Genomic DNA, 21980 nt, shown 5'->3' with positions numbered 1-21980 from the left:
TTTGTTGTCTATTTCATTGATTTCCACTCTTTATTATTTCTTTCTGTTTATTTTGTCTTTTATTCTTTTTTCATCTTCTTAAGATGACAACGATTTTAAACCTTTTTTTAAAAATGTTTTTTATTATATTTGAGAGAGACAGAGCACGCAAGTGGTGGAGGGGCAGAGAGAGAGGGAGACACAGAATCTAAGTCGTCAGCACAGAGCCCTATGCCAGGTTTGAACTTGTGTGAACTGCAAGATCATGACCTGATCTGAAGTTGGCCGCTTAACCAACTGAGCCACCCAGGCATTCTGTAAACCATTCTCCTTTTTAAATATAAGTACAGAGTTGCAGATTTCCCTCCAACTATATGTCACATATTTTAATAAGTGTTTTCATTATCATGTAATTCAAAATAATTTTTAATTTCTCTTGTGATTTCTTTGATGGTGGACTTTTTTTTAGTAGTGTGTTGATTAATTTCCAGATATTAGGGGGTTTTCTAGATATCTCATTATTATTGATTTTTTTTATGTTTATTTTTGAGAGAGAGAAAGAGAGAGAGAGAGAGAGAGAGATGGGGGAGGGGCAGAGAGAGAGGGGACAGAGTATCTGAAGTGGGCTTTGTGCTGACAGCAGAGAGTCCGACGTGGGGCTCAAACTCATAAGCTGTGAGATCATGACCTGAGCCAAAGTTGGAAGCTTAACCGACTGAGCCACCCAGGTTGTGCCTATTATTGATATCTAATTTAATTCCATTGTGATAAAATAATCTGTAAGATTTTAATCCCTTGAAATTTATTGAGACTTGTTTTATGACCTAGCATATGATGATGAATGATCTGATAGACTTGGGAAGAATGAGTATTCTCAGTCATTCGGTGTAGTCTGTAAATGTCAAGTATATCTAGTTAGCTGATGGTGTTCTGATGGCCTCTGTCTTTTCCAATTTGTTTACTCTCCAGTCATTGAGTGAGAGGGATGTAAAAATTTCCAAAGATGATTATGAATTTATCTGTTTTAGTTCTGTCATGTTTTTTAAAGTCTTTTTATTTATTTTGAAAGAGAGAGACAGAGAGAGAAAGAGAGAGAGAGAGGGAGAACCCAAGTGGAGGAGAGGGAGAGGGAGAGAGAGAGAATGCCAAGCAGGCTTTGCATTGTCAGTGTGGATGCGGGGCTCAATCTCACCCAACCACAAGATCATGACCCCAGCCAAAATAAAGAGTAGGAAGGTTAACTGACTGAGCCACCCAGGTGCCCCAGTTCTGTCAGTTTTTGCTTAAAGTTATTTTGAAGCTCTGGTATATTTGCAATTTTTTTTTGTCTTCCTGAGGAATTGACTGTTTTATTATAGTGAAATGTTTCCTTTTTGCTGGTAATATTCTTTTCCCTATGTCTACTACACACACAGGCACGCAAACTCTTATGTGTGTATATATATAACCATTACAAATCTTTTTCATGCTCACTGTTTGAATGTTATGTACTTGTAATTCTTTTATTTTAAGCCAAAGTATGTCTTTTTTTTTTTTTTTTTTTTTGAGAGAGAGAGAGAAGAGACAGAGGGAGAGAGAGGATGCAGGAGCAGAGGATGGGCAGAGGGAGAGGGAGAGAAAATGTCGGGCAGGCTCCAAGCCCCGTGCGGAGTTCCTCACGCTCAATCTCATGCCTGTGAGATCATGATCTGAGCCTCGGTCAGGAGTTGGTGGCTTAACTAACTGAGCCACCAGGCACCACCAAAGTATGTCTCTATATTTAGAGTCCATCTTTTGATTACTTGTAGACAGCAAATGGTTGGTCTTTTTTTTTTTTTTTTAATCAAGTCTGACCATCTCTACCTTTTAAATTGAATGTTAGTATGTTTACAGTTAATATAATTATTAATACATTAATAGCCTCCTATCTTGCTCTTTTTCCCATTTATCTTTTTTGTTGCTTTGTTCCTCCTTTTCCTATTATATTTTGTGTTAAATGGATACTTTGGTTCTCCATTTTACTTTTAATTAACATCTTCCCTATACTTATTATTTTTTTCTTTAGTGGTTTCTCCATGGCTTACAGTATGGTTCTTTAATTTATCATAATGTGTTTAGGATTAATATCATAATATTTCATGTAAAATGCATGTATAATTTTATGTAATATTTTTTGTAAAATTTAGAAAAATATAGCTCCATTTATTCCCTCTCTTTTTCCTTTGTGCTACTGGCATATAGTTTAATTTTGCATGTTAATAGCCCCATATTATAATGTTATTATCTTGGCTTAAACAGTTTAGTTGTTTTTTAAAGAAATTAAGAAAAGAGGGGGGGAAAAGTTATAGTAATGTAGCAGAAAACAGTCCCCTAGATAGGTCCACATCTTAACCTCCATGACATGTAAGTATTTTATGTTAGATGACAAAGGGAAATTAAGGTTGCAGGTAGAATTAAGATTGTTAATCAGCTGGCCTTCTGCCAGGGATATTTTCCTGAGTTATCCAAATGGGCTCAAAGTAATCAGAAGGGTTCTTAAAAAGTGGAAGGAAAGACAGAAGAGGGAGTGAAAATTATGCAGTTTGAACTCAATCTGCTGTAGTTGGCTTTAAAGATGGAGGAAGGAGCAATGAGCCAAAGAATGTGGGCAGCTTCTAAAGTTGGAAGAGGTAGGGGAATGGATTTTCTTCTAGAGTCTCCAGAAAGGAATGCATCCCTGTCACAGCTTGATTTTAGTCTAGTGAGACCTTGGTCAGATTTCTGATCTACAGAACTGTAAGATAAAAAATTTGTGTTGTTTTAGCATAAGAGACTCTTAAAAACTGAGAACAAACTAAGGGTTAATGGGGGGTGGGAGGGAGAGGAGGGTGGGTGATGGGTATTGAGGAGGGCACCTTTTGGGATGAGCACTGGGTGTTGTATGGAAACCAATTTGACAATAAATTTCATATTAAAAAAATTTGTGTTGTTTTAAGCCATTAAATTTGTGGCAATTTTCTGCAGCAGCAATAGAAAATGAATACAGTGGGGTGCCTGGGTGGCTCAGTCAGCTAAGCATCCAAATCTTGATTTCAGCTCAGGTCATGATCTCACAGTTTGTGGGCTCGAGCCCACAAGCCCCACATCAGGCTCTGCACTGGTAGGGTGGAACCTGCTTTGGATTCTCTCCCTCTCTCTCTGCCCCTCCCCAGCTTAGGCACATACACTCTCTTTTTCTCTCTCTCAAAGATAAATAAGCAAAAAAGAATGAGTACAGTTACCCACATATTTACTATGACCAGTGTGTTTTATTTCTTCCTCTAGATCTGACATTCCATTTTCCTTCCTTCAGCATTTCTTGTAGTACCAGTCTGCAGATGAGGAATTCTCTTCGTTTATGTGAAGATGTCTTTATCTTACCCTTGTTTGGAGCAGATGTTTTCACTAGTTATATGATTCTAAGTTGATAGTTTTTTCTTTCACACTTAAAGAGATTGTTCTGTTGTGTTCTGGTTGCTGTCATTTCTGATAAGTCTGTCTTCATTCCATAGGCACTGTATGGAATTTGTCTTTTGTTTCACCAGCTACTTTTATGATTTTTTTCATTATCTTTTTATTTGTTTGACTATGGTATAGCTAAATGTCATCTTTATATTTATTATCTATGTTTCTGTAATTTGATGTTTTTCACCAAATTTAGGAGACTTTTGGCCATTATATTTTCCAATTCTTTTTCCTGACCCATTCAGTCTTCTGTTTCTTGGGTATCAAATTGTATATATGCTAGACCACTTAATATTGTCCCAAAAGCAACTAAGGTTTTGTTCATTTATAAAATATTTTTTCCCCTTTAAATTTTGATTTCTGTTGACTTGTTTTCAGCTTAGTCAATTCTTTTCGCCCTGTGTTATCCAGTCTCCTCTTAAAGCTCTCTGACTTTTACTTTTGTTCTTCTAATAGTTTTCATTTCTCTGTTGAGATTTCCCATGTATTCATTTATTATGTCCATATTTTCCTATAAGTTGTTATATACATATTTACAAGATGTTTTAAAGCTCTTGTTTGTGAATTCCCACATCTGTCTTTAAAAATGTTTCTATTGACTACTTTTATTATTTTTAGATTATGATTATATTTATCTCTCTACATATATAATAATTTTTTATTGTATGCAGAAAATATATTTTTTAAAGATTTTATTATTTATTTTTTTAAGTTTATTTATTTATTTTTAGAGAGAGAATGAGTGAGTAAGCAGGGGAGGGGCATGGAGAGAGAATCCAAGCAGACATGGGTCTCAAACTCACAAACCATGAGATTGTGACCTGAGCCAAAACCAAGAGTTGGACACTTAACTGCCTGAGGCACTCAGGTGCCCCTAAAGTTTTTATTTTTAAATAATCTCTACACCAACATGGAGCTCGAACCCATAACCCTAAGATCAAGAGTTGTATGCTGTACTGATTGAGCCAGCCAGGCACCCCATATATGCTGAAAATTTTAGATGATGTCTAATTAGGAGGTCTGGATTATGCTGCCTTTCTTGAAAAAAAATTTTTTTTTTTAACGTTTATTCACTTTTTTTTTTTTTGAGAGACAGAGACACAGCATGAGCAGGGGAGGGGCAGGGAGAGGGAGACACAGAATCCGAAGCAGGTCCAGGCTCTGAGCTGTCAGCACATAGCCTGACGTGGAACTTGAACTCACAGACCATGAGATCATGACCTGAGCCGAAGCCAGACGCCTAACTAACCGAGCCACCCAGGCGCCCCTATGCTGTCTTTCTTTAAAGAGTCAAATTTTGTTCAGGCAGGTGGCTAAATTACTGGTGGCTACTTTCAATCTTATTTTTTATGCTTGGGTTTATGCTTTGGTAGTGTGGGACTTTTCAGACTTTTTCATTAGTTTAGGATGTGTTTTTTTACTTTAGGCTTCATCCCCATTCCTAAAGCTTGGCCTTTCTGGAGTCTTAATTGAAGCATACAGTGTTCAGCATGGCTTTTCCACAGCAACTGCATCAGAACTCTGTCTCCTACCACTTCACACTCTCTGGTGTCTCTGCTCGGCTCTAAGTCTTACAGCAGCTTCTCTCTGTTAGGCCTCGTATAGTCTTACCCCGCTTATGTAGAGATTAAGTGCAATGAATATACTCAGCCATCCTCTTAAGGAAAACCCCGTACAGACTTCTGAAGTCCCCTTTTTAATTTTATCCTGCAGTGTAAATTCCAGCCTGGTCAGTAGCCTCACATTCTGATCTCTGCCTCCCCAGCCACGTGAGACTGTTGCCTCTTGAGCTCCACTTCCCTGTCCCATACTGGGAAAGTCCCCCCAGAGAAAACCGAAGCAAATGAGGGGGCTTGCATTGTGCTTCTCTTCTCTCAAACATCATAGGCTTATCTTGTCTGTTGCCCAATGTCTGAGAAACAGTTGCTTTGTATATTTTGTTTTATTTTATAGTCCTTGAGGAGGGAAGGGTCCCTCTGAAACCAGTTATTCCATTGTGTCCAGAAGCAGAGGTTCAGAATACCCTTTTGAGGTAGAGATATGCCTTTAAACTCAGTATTGCTTTTATCAGATCAGCTGAAATCAGAAAAGAATCCAGGGGTACTTTAAACTTAAAATATTATTTAAACTTTAATTTTAATCTTATTTACATGATAAAAATATCAGATCAGGTACAGGATTATCTCAGAAAAATGCAGTCTTAGGAGAGAACCCCATTTAAGAGTTTGATGTGCATCTTTCTGGAATTCAGGTTTAAAGCAAACCATAAAAAAGATTTAGCAAATATTTGGGATGACTTTGTAACTGAACTTGGTTGATTGATTAATTATATAGCTGATATGACCAAAATGCAGTTAAAGAAATTCCAAGTGAAAAAAAAATCTATTTGAAGAGTAGTTCATTCAGAAGTTACTCTACCTCCTTGGTAAAAAGCAGACTGAGAAGGAGAAAGGACATAGGAAGAGCAACTGGAAAACCTCTGGGGTGGGCTAGGTGTCAGAGGTGGTTTTAGCTCAGAAATGAAGAGAAGTGGATGAAAACACATTTTGGAAGCAGTGCTGGCGGATTTGGGAGTGTGACAGGTATTTTGCATGAATTTGCAATCTGGGACTGATGGGTGGAGCGGAAGTCATGAGGTTTTACTGAGGTGGGTGAGATGGGCTGGAGATGTGTGTGGAGAGAGTGTCAAGATTTTTGTTTTGTTAGGTTTGAGAAACCAAGTGTGTAATCAAATGGAAATGTCAAGTAGGCAACTGGATAAAACTGTTACAACTCTGCAAGATGATGGAATACCTACCTTATATGGACAAACTGAGCTCTCTTTCATTTGAGCTATGACATTAAAAATCTGAGGTTCTTGGGGCGCCTGGGTGGCGCAGTCGGTTAAGCGTCCGACTTCAGCCAGGTCACGATCTCGCGGTCCGTGAGTTCGAGCCCCGCGTCGGGCTCTGGGCTGATGGCTCGGAGCCTGGAGCCTGTTTCCGATTCTGTGTCTCCCTCTCTCCTCTCTGCCCCGCCCCCGTTCATGCTCTGTCTCTCTCTGTCCCAAAAATAAATAAAAAAAAAAAAAAAAAAAAAAATCTGAGGTTCTTTGACAACTAAGAAAGTTATTTGCTGGGTGCCATTGTCAGACCTCTGCTTTCTGGGCCTCCCCAATGTTAGCTTACTGCCTAATCTCCATGAACAACAAGTGTCATCTCTACAAACAGATAATACCATTTTCATATTGCTGAAAATTCAAGTCCTATATGACAAGTATCTGTGATATCATACTTGGGATTACAGTTACTATAATAAGTTCTCTAGGTCTTGGGCAATCTCTAGAAATGCTGTAAGGTACTGATTTTTTTCCCTTGAGATAAAGAGGAGGTGAGATGTGAAGAGAGCGGGGTGGGGCCAACTCAAATGAAGATTATAATTTGGTTCTGTGCAAATTTAGGAACCACTACTGCTTTTTTTTTTAATGTTTTTTTTTTAATTAAAAAAATTTTTTTTAATTTTAGAGAGAGACAGGGAGAAGGGGAGAGGGAGAGAGAGAGAATCCTAGGCATGCTCCACGCTCAGTGCAGAGCCCAGCCCAACGCCGGGCTTGATCCCACCACCCTAGGATAATGACCTGAGCCAAAACCAAGAATCAGATGCTCAACTGACTGAGCCACTCAGGCACCCCAAGAATCGCTACTGCTTTTTTAAAAAATGGTAACATGACTAGAGCAGGATCTGAGAAAGTAATTAAAATTGTTCTTCACATATAATTAACATTTCAGATATACAGTAAACCACTTAACTGTCAATTACTCCCATATTCTTAATTCCTACTACCATGTCAATAAATTGCTATATGGACATATATTCACTGAGGGTTTAGAATGTTATGATACATCATTCACATGATTCATTCATTTTATTTTTCAAATTTACAATAAAAAGCTAGAAAATTTTATGTATTATAAATGCCAGAGACATACAATAGTATAAAATACAAACCCCCTCTCTCTTGGATCTCATCTAGGAAAATGTTGAGAAGTACAGTTCTTTCTAGTACATTTTGAAGCTGCATTGCCATGACATTCTTGTTTACTTATCATTAGAAGCTTTTGGTGGAAATGCTTTTCTATATTAGTAAAACTAATTAGTAAAACTCATTGCTATGTTTGGAAGAGGCAATGAAGCTGAAACAATAGTTCTCATAGGTTCAACTTGTGTGTGCGAGAAGGCTCATGCTCCCTCTGGTGGTGGTAAGGTCTCACTATTTTTATTCAAAAATAATTGATGTGAAGATGGGATTGTCAGGGTGAAGTGATGTTCCCATTAAAGACAAAACCGAAGTCTGATTCCTCAGAGATTTAGCATGTAGGTTCTGGAAGTGACTCCTTGAATGATCTTCAGTAGCCAGGTTGCTGAGCCCTGTGGCTTCCTAATCCTTCTTTAATTCTGACAGAGGGAGGGAAGGAGTGGAAGATTAAGCTTTCTCTTAATCATGTCTATTCTGACCACTCAGGAATATGATGAGGAATTAATGAGATATTTGTTAAGGGCTTTGAATTTTTAAAATAAAGATGTTTTATAAACTTACAGTTTTCTTAGTAACATTTTCAAGTCTAAATTTCCTTTTAGAACAGCGTTCAGTGGTAAGGTCACAAAAGCATGAAGTCAAATGCTACCTCATTTATTTTTTAGTTTATTATAGTACATAAAAATATAGTGTATTGTATCATAGTATAACATATAGTGTTTTCTAGTTAATATAATCGTAACATTAGGGAGATGTAAAAGACTGTATGCAGTGATGGGGTTTAAACACTGTAGATTTAACAAGTGTTGTTCTTAGAGTTTTGGAAGAAAGGAGATGATGACTCTAAATGATGTCTCATCAAAGCTAATTTCTCTGAAAAATGAATATTTATATTGGGCTATTGGTATCAGGTGTAGATGAGGGATGTTTTGTTTTTGAAAAATACGGGACTAATATTGAACTTCATGTGTATTATATATATATATATATATATATATATATATATATATGCTCTATTTCCTTAGGAACTTATTTGGAGAGTTCAAATAAAACATCTGCATAATTAAGAGCCCTTTAATTAAGAAAAATGGCTGTCAAAATCCCACAGCTTTCTAAATTCACAAAATGATGTTGAGCTGCAGATCATGAAATCATCCTAAATTATTGATTAAATGTGTGCAGATGTAAGCATAAGAATAATACATTCCTCATTAGCATGTTGCCGGTATTTACATTTGTTAAATCACAGGTGGTCTAGCAATTGGAGGAAATTGTTTTTTTTGTTTTTGTTTTTTTGTTTTTAGCTTTGGAACTTCTCCCTGACATAAAGCTGCTTGAAACTGCTGGGCATTTCAGAACTCAGTAACTTAAACATGACAATCGTAGATGCTTATTATAGATGCTATAGAACTTAAACATCTAGACTAAATTCCTGAATCTTTTAGGACCAGTATTTATGGCTCCAAGGACTAATGTTCCCATTTGGGTTAAGGTAACATTTCTGCTAATTCTTACAAGATGGGAATGAAAGGTATTGCCTGTGGAATTGCAACAATAGTAATTTTTTAAACCATGGAAATGTTTTTATGTTTTTCTTTTTTGATACCTAAAGTTAGAAATTCTCTTGACCATGACAGTGTGGAGCCAGCTTGGGATTCCGTCTCCCTCTCTCTCTGCCCCTCCCCTGCTTGTGCTCTCTCTCTCTCAAAAATAAATAAACTTTAAAAAAATTCTCTTGACTAAAAATAAATCAGAAAAGATAGGTAAGTATGAATAATAAAATTACCTGCAATTCCAGCACTCAGAAGTATCCAGTTATCAAGTGTTTTGTATGTTGCTTATATTCATCATCTGTCTCTCACTAGCCTGATATGGTGGTCATGGGGGACAGGCACATCCTACTTGCCCCTCATTGCTTTTTCTTATTCTCCCTTCCTCTTTCCTCAAAGCACTCGGTTTTGAATCTAAGGCCATCAGATTATACCACTCCTTGTGTATGCGTCCCTTACCTCATTATTTGAAGATTTAGTTCCTGCTTTGCTATTATTCTCTCCGACACTGTGTCAGTAATCACATAATGGATCTCTACAGTGACCTGGCCTCACAGTTCCTCCACCCAACCATAACTACTTTACTTTCAGGTCAAACCTTTGACCAGTTATTTCCAGTTTCGGGCAGTTTTGCGCCCCATGGGACATTTGGCAATGCCTGGAGACATTTTTGCTTGTCACAGTGGGGAGGTATTACTGACATCATGGGCAGAGACCATAGAGCTACTAATCATCCTACAACGCATAGGACAGCCCTCTACAGCAAAGAATTATTTGACCCAGAATGTCAATAGTGTTGAGGTTGAGAAACCCTCTTCAACTCAAAGATAGCCTTACTATTGCACCTTCAGAGATAAGAATGATTTTCAATAGAATGGCTTCCTAACCTAGATATTCTGTAATACTTAAGACTATTGGGTGACCCTCTCTGACAATTAGATGCTGATGTATAGGTAAAGCAGAACCATCTTTTCTCTGGGAATAGTATAAATAGCTTAGTGCTTTTTAGTATTAGCACTAATACTAAGTATCATGTAAAATACTTGATACTCTGGAAGTATCATGTAAAATATTGTCTAGTGAATCACACCAGCCAAACATAGGAAAGGCAGATTCCTTACAGAAAATCCTTCCAAAGAAGCATTTCTTAAGACTTTAAAAAAAAAGTGTATAGGGGCATCTGGGTGGCTCAGTGACTCTTGATTTTGGCTCAGGTCACAATCTCATGGTTCATGGGATCGAGCCCTGCATCAGGCTCTGTGCTGACAGTGTAGAGCCTGCTTTGGATTATCTCCTTCCTCTCTCCCTGCCCCTCCCCTCTCTCTGTCTCTCATGCTCTGTCTCTCAAAATAAACTTAAAAAAAATTTTTTTAAGCATATAATTTTATTATATAACAAAATCAGCATTTAACAATATCACATTTTTACATTTGAGACCAAGGCTTCATCCCATCCCCTTATCTTCCATGTTTTGACTCCTTTTGAATTGGTTAAAAGGCCTTTACAGATTTTTTTTCCATTAAAGAAAAAAACCACTTAGTCAATTTAATTGCTAGAAAGTAGCTTATTGTATTCTGTGGTCTCAGAAAGTCCTACCAGAATGCCTCAGTGGTGCCTTATTACTTAGAAAAATGAAAGCAATGATAATATCATATGTTGAAAGTGATATTGAGCCCAAAAATGCTGATACAGATTATGAACGTAAAATTCCACAGGACAGAGTATTGTTGTGGCTTTGCGTAGCACCAGGCCTTTTAATTGTTAGGTTTTGCGTCCTTTCTTTGGGCCTTTATTAGGCCTTGGTTCTATTGAAAGGACTAATGAAAGCTTATCATTTTCTCACTAGGAAAAAAAATCATTCTGTGGCAACACTTGCAGTGATAATAGATTTCTAGTATTCATTGCTATTGTGGGGAGGGTGAACACATGGATAATGACTTGAAATTTCTCATTCTAGGAAATTAAAAGTAGTGGTGTAATTTCTACTCGGGGATTTTTGGAGATTTGTGGGGTATGTAGATTCGGATGGAGAAGGGCATACAGAGGTGACAGTATAAGCCACACATAGATCCCAGCATTTCTGGGCCCATGCTCTGGCCCAGAAACACAACATGAGATGTAATATGAAAGGTAGGTAGGTCACTGGCACAGTGTGCCAGCCTGGGCTGTCCCACCATTCCCTTTTCCCTGTGGTTGCTGCTTCTACTAGGTAATCACAGATCATGTTGGGAATCTTTCCTATTAATAGAATCAGGATGAGTTCTTTGCCTTTACTTAGAAATAGCCAGAAGGACCAGAAACAGAAGCCCTGAATCATCTTCACTGTAAAATCACCAGTGGAGGGTGTGTGGATTTGCTCTTCAAGTTCTAGGCTCTTTCATCAGATAAAGCCTTGGCTGTGGCTGGGTTTTATGTGATTTTTTTCAGTAGTACTAGCAGATAAATTATCTTGTATCTTTATGCTATCCCACATTGGCTCTCCCTGCCCAGTCTTTCGTTGTCTGGTCCCAGCTGGCAAATAAGAACTTCACAGTCTGAAAACTATTAATGTAGCTCGGCTAAAGTTAGCTGTTAGATTTTTCGATGAAGCATGTTTGCAGAGATGAGTGGTGTTTTTTCTATTTATAGGAGGAGCCCTGATATCCAAGCAAAAGAAGAGTTATGGAAGCATATTCAGTAAGTACTGATTTTTTTCTTCCTCTTGTTTCAAAACCCATGTAGTGTTAAGGCGTTTACGAGGGAGACCACTGACACCGAGAGGCAGCCTCTGGCTGAAGCCTGTCACATAGTCTTTCTTCATTGCCATCATTATGTGGAACATGGGACTCACAGCAGTGGTGCCTTCCCGTGCCAGCAGCCCCTCTACAGGTAGCCCTGACATCTTCTCTCTTAAGGCCAGTTAGCCTCACCTGTAAATGGCCTCAGGACAATGTTTTACAAATAAATACCAGGGAAAACAGATTCAGAAGGAAAAAAGATACTACAGGGGAGAGAAGCAGATCTTTTGTAAAGAAATGATGGATGGAGAGTCGTCTACATTCCAGTTATAGAAAAACTGGAAAAAAGGTAGAAGAGCCACAGAAAAGGTTTTTCCCCCGTTTTTCCTTGAATACATACTAGGTTTTTAATCTTTGCTCCTGGCTTATATTTCTCTTAGTTTTACTAATACTGTGTTTGGGGATAAGGTTAGGAAGGAAAAACTCACCTGCCAGTTGTATTTCTATCAGCTTCATAAATTTAATTTTCTTGCTCATTCCCTTCTAGAAAGGAACTTGTGGATCCTTCTGGTTTGTCTGAAGAACAATTAAAAGAGATTCCATACACTAAAATAGAGTGAGTATGTCTTTGAAAATCTTGTCACAAAAGTTTTATTAGTACTTATAAGTGAATAGTCCATTCTTACTTTCCGGTGGTATTCTATGAAGGGCTTTGTCTTTACATTTTAACTAAAATTAAAACTGTAGGAAAGGGGGTGCCTGAGTGGCTCAGTCCGTTAAGCATCTGACTTCGGCTCAGGTCATGATCTCACGGTTTGTGAGTTCGGTCAGGCTCTGTGCTGACAGCGCAGAGCCTGGAGCCTGCTTCAGATTGTGTGTCTCCCTCTCTCTCTCTGCCCCCTCGCTTGCTTGCATTCTGTGTCTCTCCCTCTCAAAAATAAACATTAAAAAAAAAAATGTAGAGAAAGAGGTAGAAAAGGGTGTATTAAAGCTAATTGTTATTTTGCACTACAATCACAATCATATATTAACTGCCAGTTTGTATGAAGTAGGTACACAGGAGCTTTTGATAATTAATGTGTTCTAAAACCTAAGTTCTTTTTTTTAAGGGATTCATTGATTGGTAATAATGTTTCTTTTTATTCACTACAAGATGTTGTATTGGCCCTGAATCCTGCCACATTAGCCCATAGAACTAGCACATTGAATGTGCTCCATGGAAGCGTAACAGGATTCCCTAATCACCATTCAGTGTAGGATGCAGCAGAAGATGATCTATTTACTCTGTTTTCTGCCCTGCTGTAATTGGTAAAGAGAAAGGGTGTGTGGGGGTGGGGGGTTACTTCCTTGCTTTATTTCCGTCTGTAACCCATGCTTTCTTCCCACTCTGGTCAAACTGCAGGTTTGTACACACTCTCCCCAACTCCCCTTCCTACCACCCCCTCATCTCTTGGCCAAAGATTGAATTCTTAATGACAGGCTAATTAGCTAGGATAAGGACCAACCTTTCCTCATAGGAATGCCATTTGTCTGCATTACAGATTTTTTTCTTTCACACTACTGGAAAAAATTCAACTGTAGGGAATAGTTTCATTAGAATTTTTCATTAAAAAACTACACACTCATGTGCATACAAATAATAGAGCTTCATTTTCATGTAAATGAAATGGTCATGTAAATGGTCAAGAGGGCAGTTTTCTGTTAGCTCCTGAAAGTGAAGCCACTTAGGCTTTCTAAGCTCAGAGGGATCATGTTCTTTTTAAATTCTTGAAGTCATTCCTTTGTGGTTTCCATATTAAGGAAAAATTCCAAATTATCCTCTTCTGACTTCTGGTTTATTTCCATGTTTTTGGTTGCTTATTCAGGACTCAAGGTGACCCAATCCGCATCAGGCATTCCCATTCACCGCGAAGTTACCGCCAGTATCGCAGGTCTCAGTGTTCAGATGGAGAGCGATCCGTTCTCTCGGAGGTGAAGTAAGTGGGCAAGCTTGAGTACATTATCACTTGCAGGACTCCAGTTCTGGAACAGCACAGTACAGTAGGACTTTCTGCAATGATGGAAATGTTCTGTATCTGTAACTGTTAAGTATCTGAAAGATGGGTAGTGTGACCGAGAAACTGAAAATTTAATATTCTTAATTAAATTTAAGTAGCCCTGTATGGCTAGTGGCTACCATATTGGACAGCACAGATCTAGACCATACTTAGCCTGAATCATGGTACCCCCAAGCTATGCACTGAAACTTTTACAAGAAAAAAAAATGCATTAACTATTCTATTGTGAATAATGCATCCTTATTTGAGAAATGGTGTATGTTTCTTTTTGATCTGATGACATTTTCTTTTACTATAGCAAATATCGTATGTTGTAGTCATTTCTTTGTGTTATTCAGTTTTTCTTTTGAGGAAAGTGACTGTATCTCACAATATAGTCGCAAGAGGTGCTATATTTTAAATGAATATGTTAATGAAATAATTATGTATCATGTACTTGGTATTGCTGGATAGGAATGTTAATCATTTAACTCTGAATTAAGGCTCAAAATTTTGATAAACATTAATAAGTTGGGACATAAGCTAGTCCAGCCGAGAGAGTTATAGGCCAGGTTTTGTTTATTTTTTGTTTGTAAAATGTAGAGCATGGCTATTTATAGCTACATAGGTTTATAGAAAAAGAATAAATGGCTACAAATGCTTCTTTGGAAACAAATCGAAAGGCCATTTATACATGTCACAGTAACTAGAGCACATGGGAACCATACTTATGTTTTACTCTTGGTTCTTCTATGATTTTGAGCAAGTCAAAACCTTGCTCAACTTAATGCAAAACCTGCCCAACTTAATGCAAAAACATTTATTAAACATCTCTCCGTGTAAAGTATTGTGGTAGGTACTCTTAAGGAGTATAAAGGTACATCAAACATGTTTTCTATTCTGTAGTTCTCTTCCACCTCAAGTTGTGATTCTAGGTACTATCTCAATTGTTAATTCTAAAACAAATCCTCTGCAGTTCAAAAACGGATCTTGTACCTCCACTTCCTGTGACACGTTCTTCAGATGCTCAGGGTTCTGGTGGCTCCACAGTTCATCAGGTCGGTATTAATAATAAAGTTTTAAGGTATTGGTATTGATGAAAATTTTTGAGAAGCACTTTTCTGAAAGTTCTTTTAGGGAAATAGGGCAATGAATCTCTAACCTCATTCTGAGACTCTATAATTTAAAAAGAAAGTATACAAAATGTGGAAGGAGGGTTACATGATCAAGACAAGGCACAACATGGGAAGAGTTAAGTTAGAAGTGAGAGCTAGAGCTAGTGCAAGGTCTCAAACAGTCTGATCCTTGGAGCAAATCCAAGGATAACGAAAATGGTAAGATAATTTGAAACCAGAGCAAAGAAACAATAGCTTCACTAATTAAAAAAAAAAAAAAAGTTCTTTGATATTTTTTGAGCCAGAGAAGCGAGAAAGTGGTAGACTTAGAGCAGGCACATGTTCTATTATTGACGGCAGACAGAATTACTCAAGTCCTATTTCATTTGTCTTCTCCATCAAAGAAAATTACTTTTGTTCTGGAAATGTTTTAAATAATGTGGTTAAAAGGGAATTCAAGGCCAGAGTAAAGTTATCTGTCTGCCTTAATAAAATCAATTTACTCCGCTGGATTAGATCAGGGGAGCACTCTAACAAACATATTGCAGCAAGGTGTTTGACACCATCTCTTATGGTAAATCAGAGAAAAAAAGGCTGTGTGAGATCATTGGGTGGATTTAGGTCTACTTAAACCATCACTCTAAGAACAAAGTTGATGTTTATAATGGGTCATTGTCCACCCGTTGTTTGTAGTGATGTGGTGTTCATTAGATCCTCCATCCCTTTGGAACGCAATTCTAACTACTGTCTCCCATAAAAAGGCATGTAAGCACAGTTTTATACGTAAATCCAGGGAGTTTATGGACAATCTAAGAAAACGGACTCCAGTGGTACAGGTTATGCACTGCCCTTTGTTTCTCCAGATTCATTTTTGTCATTGACTTAAGCAGGGTCAGAAACGCCTGTACTAATTTATGTTAGATTTCCTGGTAAGAGATTCTGAGATGGAGGTTTACATGGAGGAACTTTATTGGAAAGCATAAGGATCAACACTTGCTGGGATGAGAGAGAAAGCCAAATGTTGAATGGTGTAGTATTCTCCGAATAAAGCATCAGCTGATCCCACAGGGAGCTCTAGAGCTGAGAGGGCCTATCGGATCTCTCCCACTTGGCTTTTACACATAGGCACTCACCATGTAACAAGTCACTTGTTGAAGGGTGCCCTAAGGAGGGGGCTGTCTTCAGCTGAGGGTAGTTCCTGGGGGAGGGCTCAGTTTTTTAGCCTTATATCAGCCAACACTCCCAGCAGCTGGGGGAGTGAATGCCTCAGTCCTGAGTGGGGTACTACATCCAATAACATCTTCCTCATTTTTGATTAGGTAGATCTGGAAGAGCCAATAGGTTGTGCAAACAATTGTTTCAAGTCAATAGTATTTTAAAAATTTATATTCAAGATTAGGAGTTTAGGGTTTGCATTCAGATTGACCTGCATTTGTGTCTCCTTGTCTCTGCATACCACTTGTGTGACTTTGAGCAAACTGTGTAACTTCTGAACTTCAACTTCTATGCAATGTAAATAATAACCTGTCAGGGTTATTGTGAGGATAAACAGGCAGTTATTTTTCAGAACTTTCTGTCTTAAAATTTAAAGTTGGATTCAGCACAAAGAATGTTATTGTACTTTCGCTGTTCCAACTACCCTAGACTCCCTGATCACCATCACTCAGGAATCGCAGGAAACTTCTGCACATTGAAATAGTTCTCACTTTTCTGCATACGACAGCTCACATGCATCTACGGATCAGTGTGGTACTGATTCAAAGCTGGTCTCTGTGACATCTCTTTGAATTCAACAAATATCTAATAAGCACATTAGACAGGCACTGGCTGGGTAGTCAGTAAACTACAGCCTAAGGGCTAAATCCAGCCTACCTGTTTCTGTATGGCCTAGGAGCTAATAAATTGCTTTTACATTTTTTAAGGGTTGTTTAAGGGGGGGGGGGGCACAACATGCAACAGCGACCAGATGTAGTCTACAATTAGGCCCTTCTGAGAAAAATGTTCATTCAGACTCCTGGCCTAGACATAGAACACATAAAAGTTAAAATCATTAGGGAAGCATTATGAAGAAACCAAGGGCTCAGTTAGAAAATCAACAGGTCAATTTGACAATAAATTTCATATATTGAAAAAAAAATAAAAGAAAAAAAAAGAAAAATCAACAGGTGACTTTACAGAAATAGGGTGGTCCAAGAAAGTTAACTCAGAAACCGATGACAGAAATAGGGTGACCAGTGATCTCAGGAACTGATGTATAAAGCTGGAAACTTGCAGAGTAGGAGCCACCCAGGTGCAGATGGAAGAGCAAGAGAGAAGTCTGTAAAGGTCCTGGGGGTGTTTGAGCCAAGACCAGTGTGCTCAGAGCATGGAGGAGGGTGGGGACAGATTTCGCAGGGCTTTATTCTACGTGCCAAAAGGAAACCACTGATGTGGTTGCCACATGGAGAAAGGACTTGAATGACACTGGAAGCAGGGAAGTTGCATTTCCCAAGTTCTGTCATGGTGCCAGAGTTCTGGTAGTGGTATGGCCTGTCTACACCTCACTTCCTTTTTTCATGCAGAAGGCTGGTAAAGGTGGGATGAATCATGGACTCTGACTCACTTTATTTCCTTAAGATATGCAGGCAGAGACCGGTTTTACTGTAAAGTAACTTACAAGGTAGTGCTTGTTTTAGGTGACCTCCCAGCTCCTTTTCTCTTGCTGTATTAGCTTTCCATTCTTCACATACACTGTCCTTCCCCTACCTCTCAGATTATCCAGACATCTTCCATTTCAGAGGTCTCACACTCTAAAATTATCTTGATTCAACCTGGGAGTCTGGTTTAGGAATGACTAGAAATATTTAACTGGGTGATTTAGGACTAATTTTCATGCATTTAGTGTATTATGCATGTTACAATCAGACTTAACTTTACAATCTTCATGTCATAACCAGGGTATTTGTTGAACAGCTTTTGATACTATGAACCTTAATTTCTGATGTATTAATAAAGTTGATTTGGCCATTTTCTTCTCTGAATCTTAATCTTTTGAATATATTTTCTTCTAGAGAAGAAATGGATCTAAAGATAGCCTGATTGAAGAAAAATCTCAGACATCTACAAGCAATCTGACTGGAAAACACATAGCAAAAACAGTAAAAACTGTCCAAGCTTCACGCCTCAAGATGGACTTGATCCAGTGAAGGGCCAGAGAATAGGGGTGGGAAGGGTGTGTGTGTGTGCCACCTTTACTTTCAAACTGTGAATTATTCAAATATCTTGGACCTGCAGAAAGTGTTTCTTCAGAAAAAAAAATGGGAGTCTGTTGCATCTTCTAAATGTTTAACAGTGTATTTGTGCTGAAGGGCCTTTTTATTTGGCAACTCAAAGAAGGGTTGAGAAAACTCATGCCTTGACGCCCTATTTTCCTTCCTGGAAACTCCAGTTATCTTGTGTCCACAACCAAGATCAGGTGGTTCTGATCAAAGGTCTGGAATCCTAGTGTGCAGCTGCCTAGCTAGGTACACCAAGTGGACAAAAAGGTTCTTCCCAACTCTAGGTGGATCTCAGCCTGTGCACAGATGTATGAAGACTGAGATCTCACTTTCAGACTGAAGTTTTTATTCATATAAATGTTCTTTGTAATACTGTATTTTGTGGCATTAAGTCCCACTGGTTATTTACAAATGTAAAAAGCTTTTTAAGTGTTGCTTTTAATTTCTAGTGTCCTTGTGTTTTCAAAAAAAAAAAAAGAAAATGCTATGTGTAGATTTCAGTTGACCTCCGTTTATAAATTCATGAAACCCAACCTCAAATGGTCTCTCCATCCTGCCTGGCTATCTAACTCCCACCCCCAAAGACGAGTTCATCTGAGGATGACTTTGCACTCCACTTTCCAGAGAAAACAGATACTCCTGCAGGACATTATCTCCCTACCCACAAACTTTCCAGCTGTCATCAACACTAATCCTTCCTTTCCTCCTGTCCCTGCACCTGTGTTTTGGAACCCACTCTCCTTCAGCCTTCTTGTCCCTGTCTACTTCCTGTCAGCTAGATCCTTGCCATTTGGTTTTAAACTATTAACTCTTCCATCTAAAAAAAGGAAAATAAAAGCCAACCAACTTTTCCAACCACAAATCCCTCTCCAGCTACTATTTTCCTCTCCCATTCCAAGTTTCTCAAAATGCAGCTGGTGTCAATTCTTCTAATCCCGACTGTAAACTGTTAAGATCCTCCTCCACTACAGACCTTACGCTAAAATCACCTGTCACCAAATCCCAAAGGTAACTTTAGGCTGCCCTGCCATATTTTTAGTGCAGTATTTCATTGTTTGCACTGTTCTGACCATCTTTTACTGCTCTTCAGTAAGATGCTATTCTACCTCATCAATTAGTTTCCCAGAGCTTAGTCCTCCTCCTCTACCCCAGGTGGATCTCATTTATGCCCATAGCCTTAAGGTTTATTTCCATAGCTTAGTCTTTCTGCCAGGGCACTTAGATTTTTCAAAGGCAATCCCAGTTCAACAGTTTAAAATGCTGCTCCCTGGATTCAGGACCACTACCATGTGAATGTGCAAAACTACACACATAGCAATCATTAAACACCTCCCCTATTACCAAGTCCTGTTAGCTCTGCTCTCTATAGCTTAATGATCTCCAAATTTTACTACCACCCTGGTCCAAGGTGGTCCTCACTTGCTTCAACAACTGGCCCACCTGCATCTCCTTTTTTACACATGACAACTATAACATTTCCCCTTGCATTAAACAGAGCCCTGTGTGGTCTGTTGTTTTACCTGCTCAGGCTCATTTTGTAACACCCATGGGCTCCCTTAATAGCCACCTTCAAGCCTCATTAAGCACTCAACTCTTATCTAAATCAGGACACTTAAGACGGAAAGTAACTACAACTGTCACAAACCTGTATCTTTCCTAGGCCAAGGCCTCTGCATATGCCATTCCCAACTTTGCCTTGCAAAAATGATAACTGCCCTTAATCTCAACCGCTTTCTCAGGTTTCCTTGGGTCAACTCATGAATGAGACTTGTCTCACAAAGGCAGTTTCGCATCTGTGATGATATTTCTGCCATTCAACTCTAAGCTTCCAAAGGGAGGGACTGTGTTTTGCTCACCCTTGTGTTCCCACCTCCTAGTACGTTACTGAAAAACTCAATAAATGTTTCAATGCCCAAAGACTATTTGTTCTTTCCTACAAAATTGAGGTGGAGGGTAAAAAAAAAAAAAAAAAAAATGCAGTGACAACGTAAAACACACCTGTGACCTAAAAACCAACTACTCTAGTTCACCAGGCTGAGGCACTGAAAGCAAGCACTTAGTTCTCCATAATTGGTAGCTGTGAATATCAAACTTAGCTGAGATTAAACCATTCTCAAGTTTCAGGGGTGGGGAGGATAGAAACCCTCCCTTTCTCTTTCATCTTTCAAAAGAATGCTATTTGCTGGCAGTTAATTACTTAATACACAAACCTCCAAGAAACACAAGGAAATATTTATTCATAGCCCCACTATTTTAAAGGTAGATTTACGGACAGTTCCAAAACAGTTATTTTAGTACCCCTCAGACTCCTGGGAATTTTAAATGATCCAAGCAACTCTTGTCAAGATTTCCTGTGATGGTTTTGAATTCATCAAGGACATCCTAAAAGAAAAAATAAAGCACTGAATTTGACATATATTCATGTGCATCAAACATTAAAAGCTTCATAATAAAACTCAGTATATCCTTCTGAATTGCATTTTGGACTCAGCTTTAAACGTCCACATAAAACCTGAGATTTGGCAAGTGTTGGAAATTTAGTTACTACACAAAGAAACACGTATTTTAAAATTCCAAAACTAAGCTGGGAACAGGCTTTCCTATTTGCCGTTAACTTCACCTTCTTAACTACACGTTGCAGTACTAATTTAATACCCATTAAAGCACCCCAACCTAGAAGTTTGCATTACAAATAACTGTTTTAAGACAGCACTACAACACCATCATCCTACCTTAGGTCACCCTTGGTGCTCCAGGACAGAATTCAGCTAGCAGCAGGATATGCTTCAAGCATCCGTCTTTCACCTGAACAAAATGTAGTTAAAAACTGCTTAAGAGAAACTATACGCTTAAGACTCAAGATCACATGTGTCAACTAATGTAAAAGCATAAACTGTTACTTGTGCAGCTCCTACGCCAAAGATACCAAATTCAAGGGCAGGAAAAGGCTGCAAAGTGTTTAGTTTACGCCTTTTTTGACACCACATTCACTAGTTTCCAAAAGTGAACGGGCAACACAAAGGCTACAAGAAACCTACCCAAGGACTGCTCTATCTATGGCACAAAGTTGCTGACCCCATAATGTACTGTTCTGTGGATGAGCTCAAAGGTGATTAATACCAGCTGTAGATTTTCTTGTACAATTCAAACCCGACTAGGTTAACAAGAACTGCAGTACAAAGTGTTTTAAGTGGTTAAAACCTTCAAAAGCTGGGATGCAACTGGTTCCTCCTTGCACTAAATGCAAACTCACCTGCGAAGCTGTTGCCGCTCACTCGCCAAGTTCTCTATCTTGAAACAAATATCGAGATCTAAACCTTAAACGGCACTTTACTCCTATGTAGACTTGATCTCAAATGGGATACTGTAGGCATACACGCAGTTACAGGGTGAGGCCTTTCTCTTTCACGAGAAATCTGTTTCTATTAAAAACTCCCTGACACAAAGTACGTGTCCAATAAACTCAAATGCACTCAAGTCCATCTTCCACTTCCTGGAGTGGGAACGCAGCCTGGGGGCCGCGTTGGAGTCTTCTGAGGTCCACGGACAACGTGGCGGAGACCAGGCCGGGCCGCTTCCCTCCACGGACTCACGGCACGGGATCCTCGGGCCCGGCACAGCGGCGAAGCATATTCCATCGCCCTCAGGGTGGCCGCGCGTCCCTGCTCAGCGCCTGGGCCCTTCGGAGACCGAGATACCCCGCGCCCCCCCAACCCCGCCATCCCGGAAAGCGCGAAACACCTCCCCTACCCCGGAGCGCAAAAGCAGAAAAGGCCGGGGGTTTCCTCCCACAATGCTTTTCTATGACTGGAAGGACCCACTGTCCGGGGAGCGCGGGGGGAACGGGCT

At 39.0% G+C, this 21980-nt stretch overlaps 1 protein-coding gene, 1 long non-coding RNA gene and 1 other non-coding gene across 5 annotated transcripts in view; 1 reads left to right on the top strand and 2 right to left on the bottom strand.

Annotated features, from left to right (window-relative positions):
* EPB41L4A (erythrocyte membrane protein band 4.1 like 4A) overlaps nt 1–20221 on the top strand; it is a 263653-nt gene extending 243432 nt beyond the window's left edge. For all 3 annotated transcript variants that reach the window (XM_049647720.1, XM_049647721.1, XM_049647719.1), the window contains 5 exons: nt 11635–11682; nt 12271–12339; nt 13589–13699; nt 14736–14817; nt 17925–20221. In XM_049647720.1, coding sequence (XP_049503677.1) covers nt 11635–11682; nt 12271–12339; nt 13589–13699; nt 14736–14817; nt 17925–18059 — 445 coding nt within the window. In that variant the 3' untranslated portion in view covers nt 18060–20221. The remainder of the gene's footprint in view (nt 1–11634; nt 11683–12270; nt 12340–13588; nt 13700–14735; nt 14818–17924) is intronic.
* A 121-nt stretch (nt 20222–20342) lies between these two features.
* Nucleotides 20343–21897, bottom strand: LOC125934373 (uncharacterized). Its single transcript, XR_007461361.1, has 3 exons — nt 21385–21897; nt 20864–20936; nt 20343–20513 (listed from the first exon to the last, which is right to left on the bottom strand). It is a non-coding gene; the product is annotated as an uncharacterized LOC125934373 (long non-coding RNA).
* Nucleotides 21023–21156, bottom strand: LOC125935892 (small nucleolar RNA SNORA13). The gene has a single exon (XR_007461871.1). It is a non-coding gene; the product is annotated as a small nucleolar RNA SNORA13 (small nucleolar RNA).
* Nucleotides 21898–21980: the final 83 nt, after the last annotated feature.

Source organism: Panthera uncia (genome assembly GCF_023721935.1).
Source record: "Panthera uncia isolate 11264 chromosome A1 unlocalized genomic scaffold, Puncia_PCG_1.0 HiC_scaffold_17, whole genome shotgun sequence".
NCBI lineage: Eukaryota > Metazoa > Chordata > Mammalia > Carnivora > Felidae > Panthera > Panthera uncia.
Note: the sequence above shows the minus strand (reverse complement) of the source record. Positions and strands in the feature narration are given on the sequence as shown.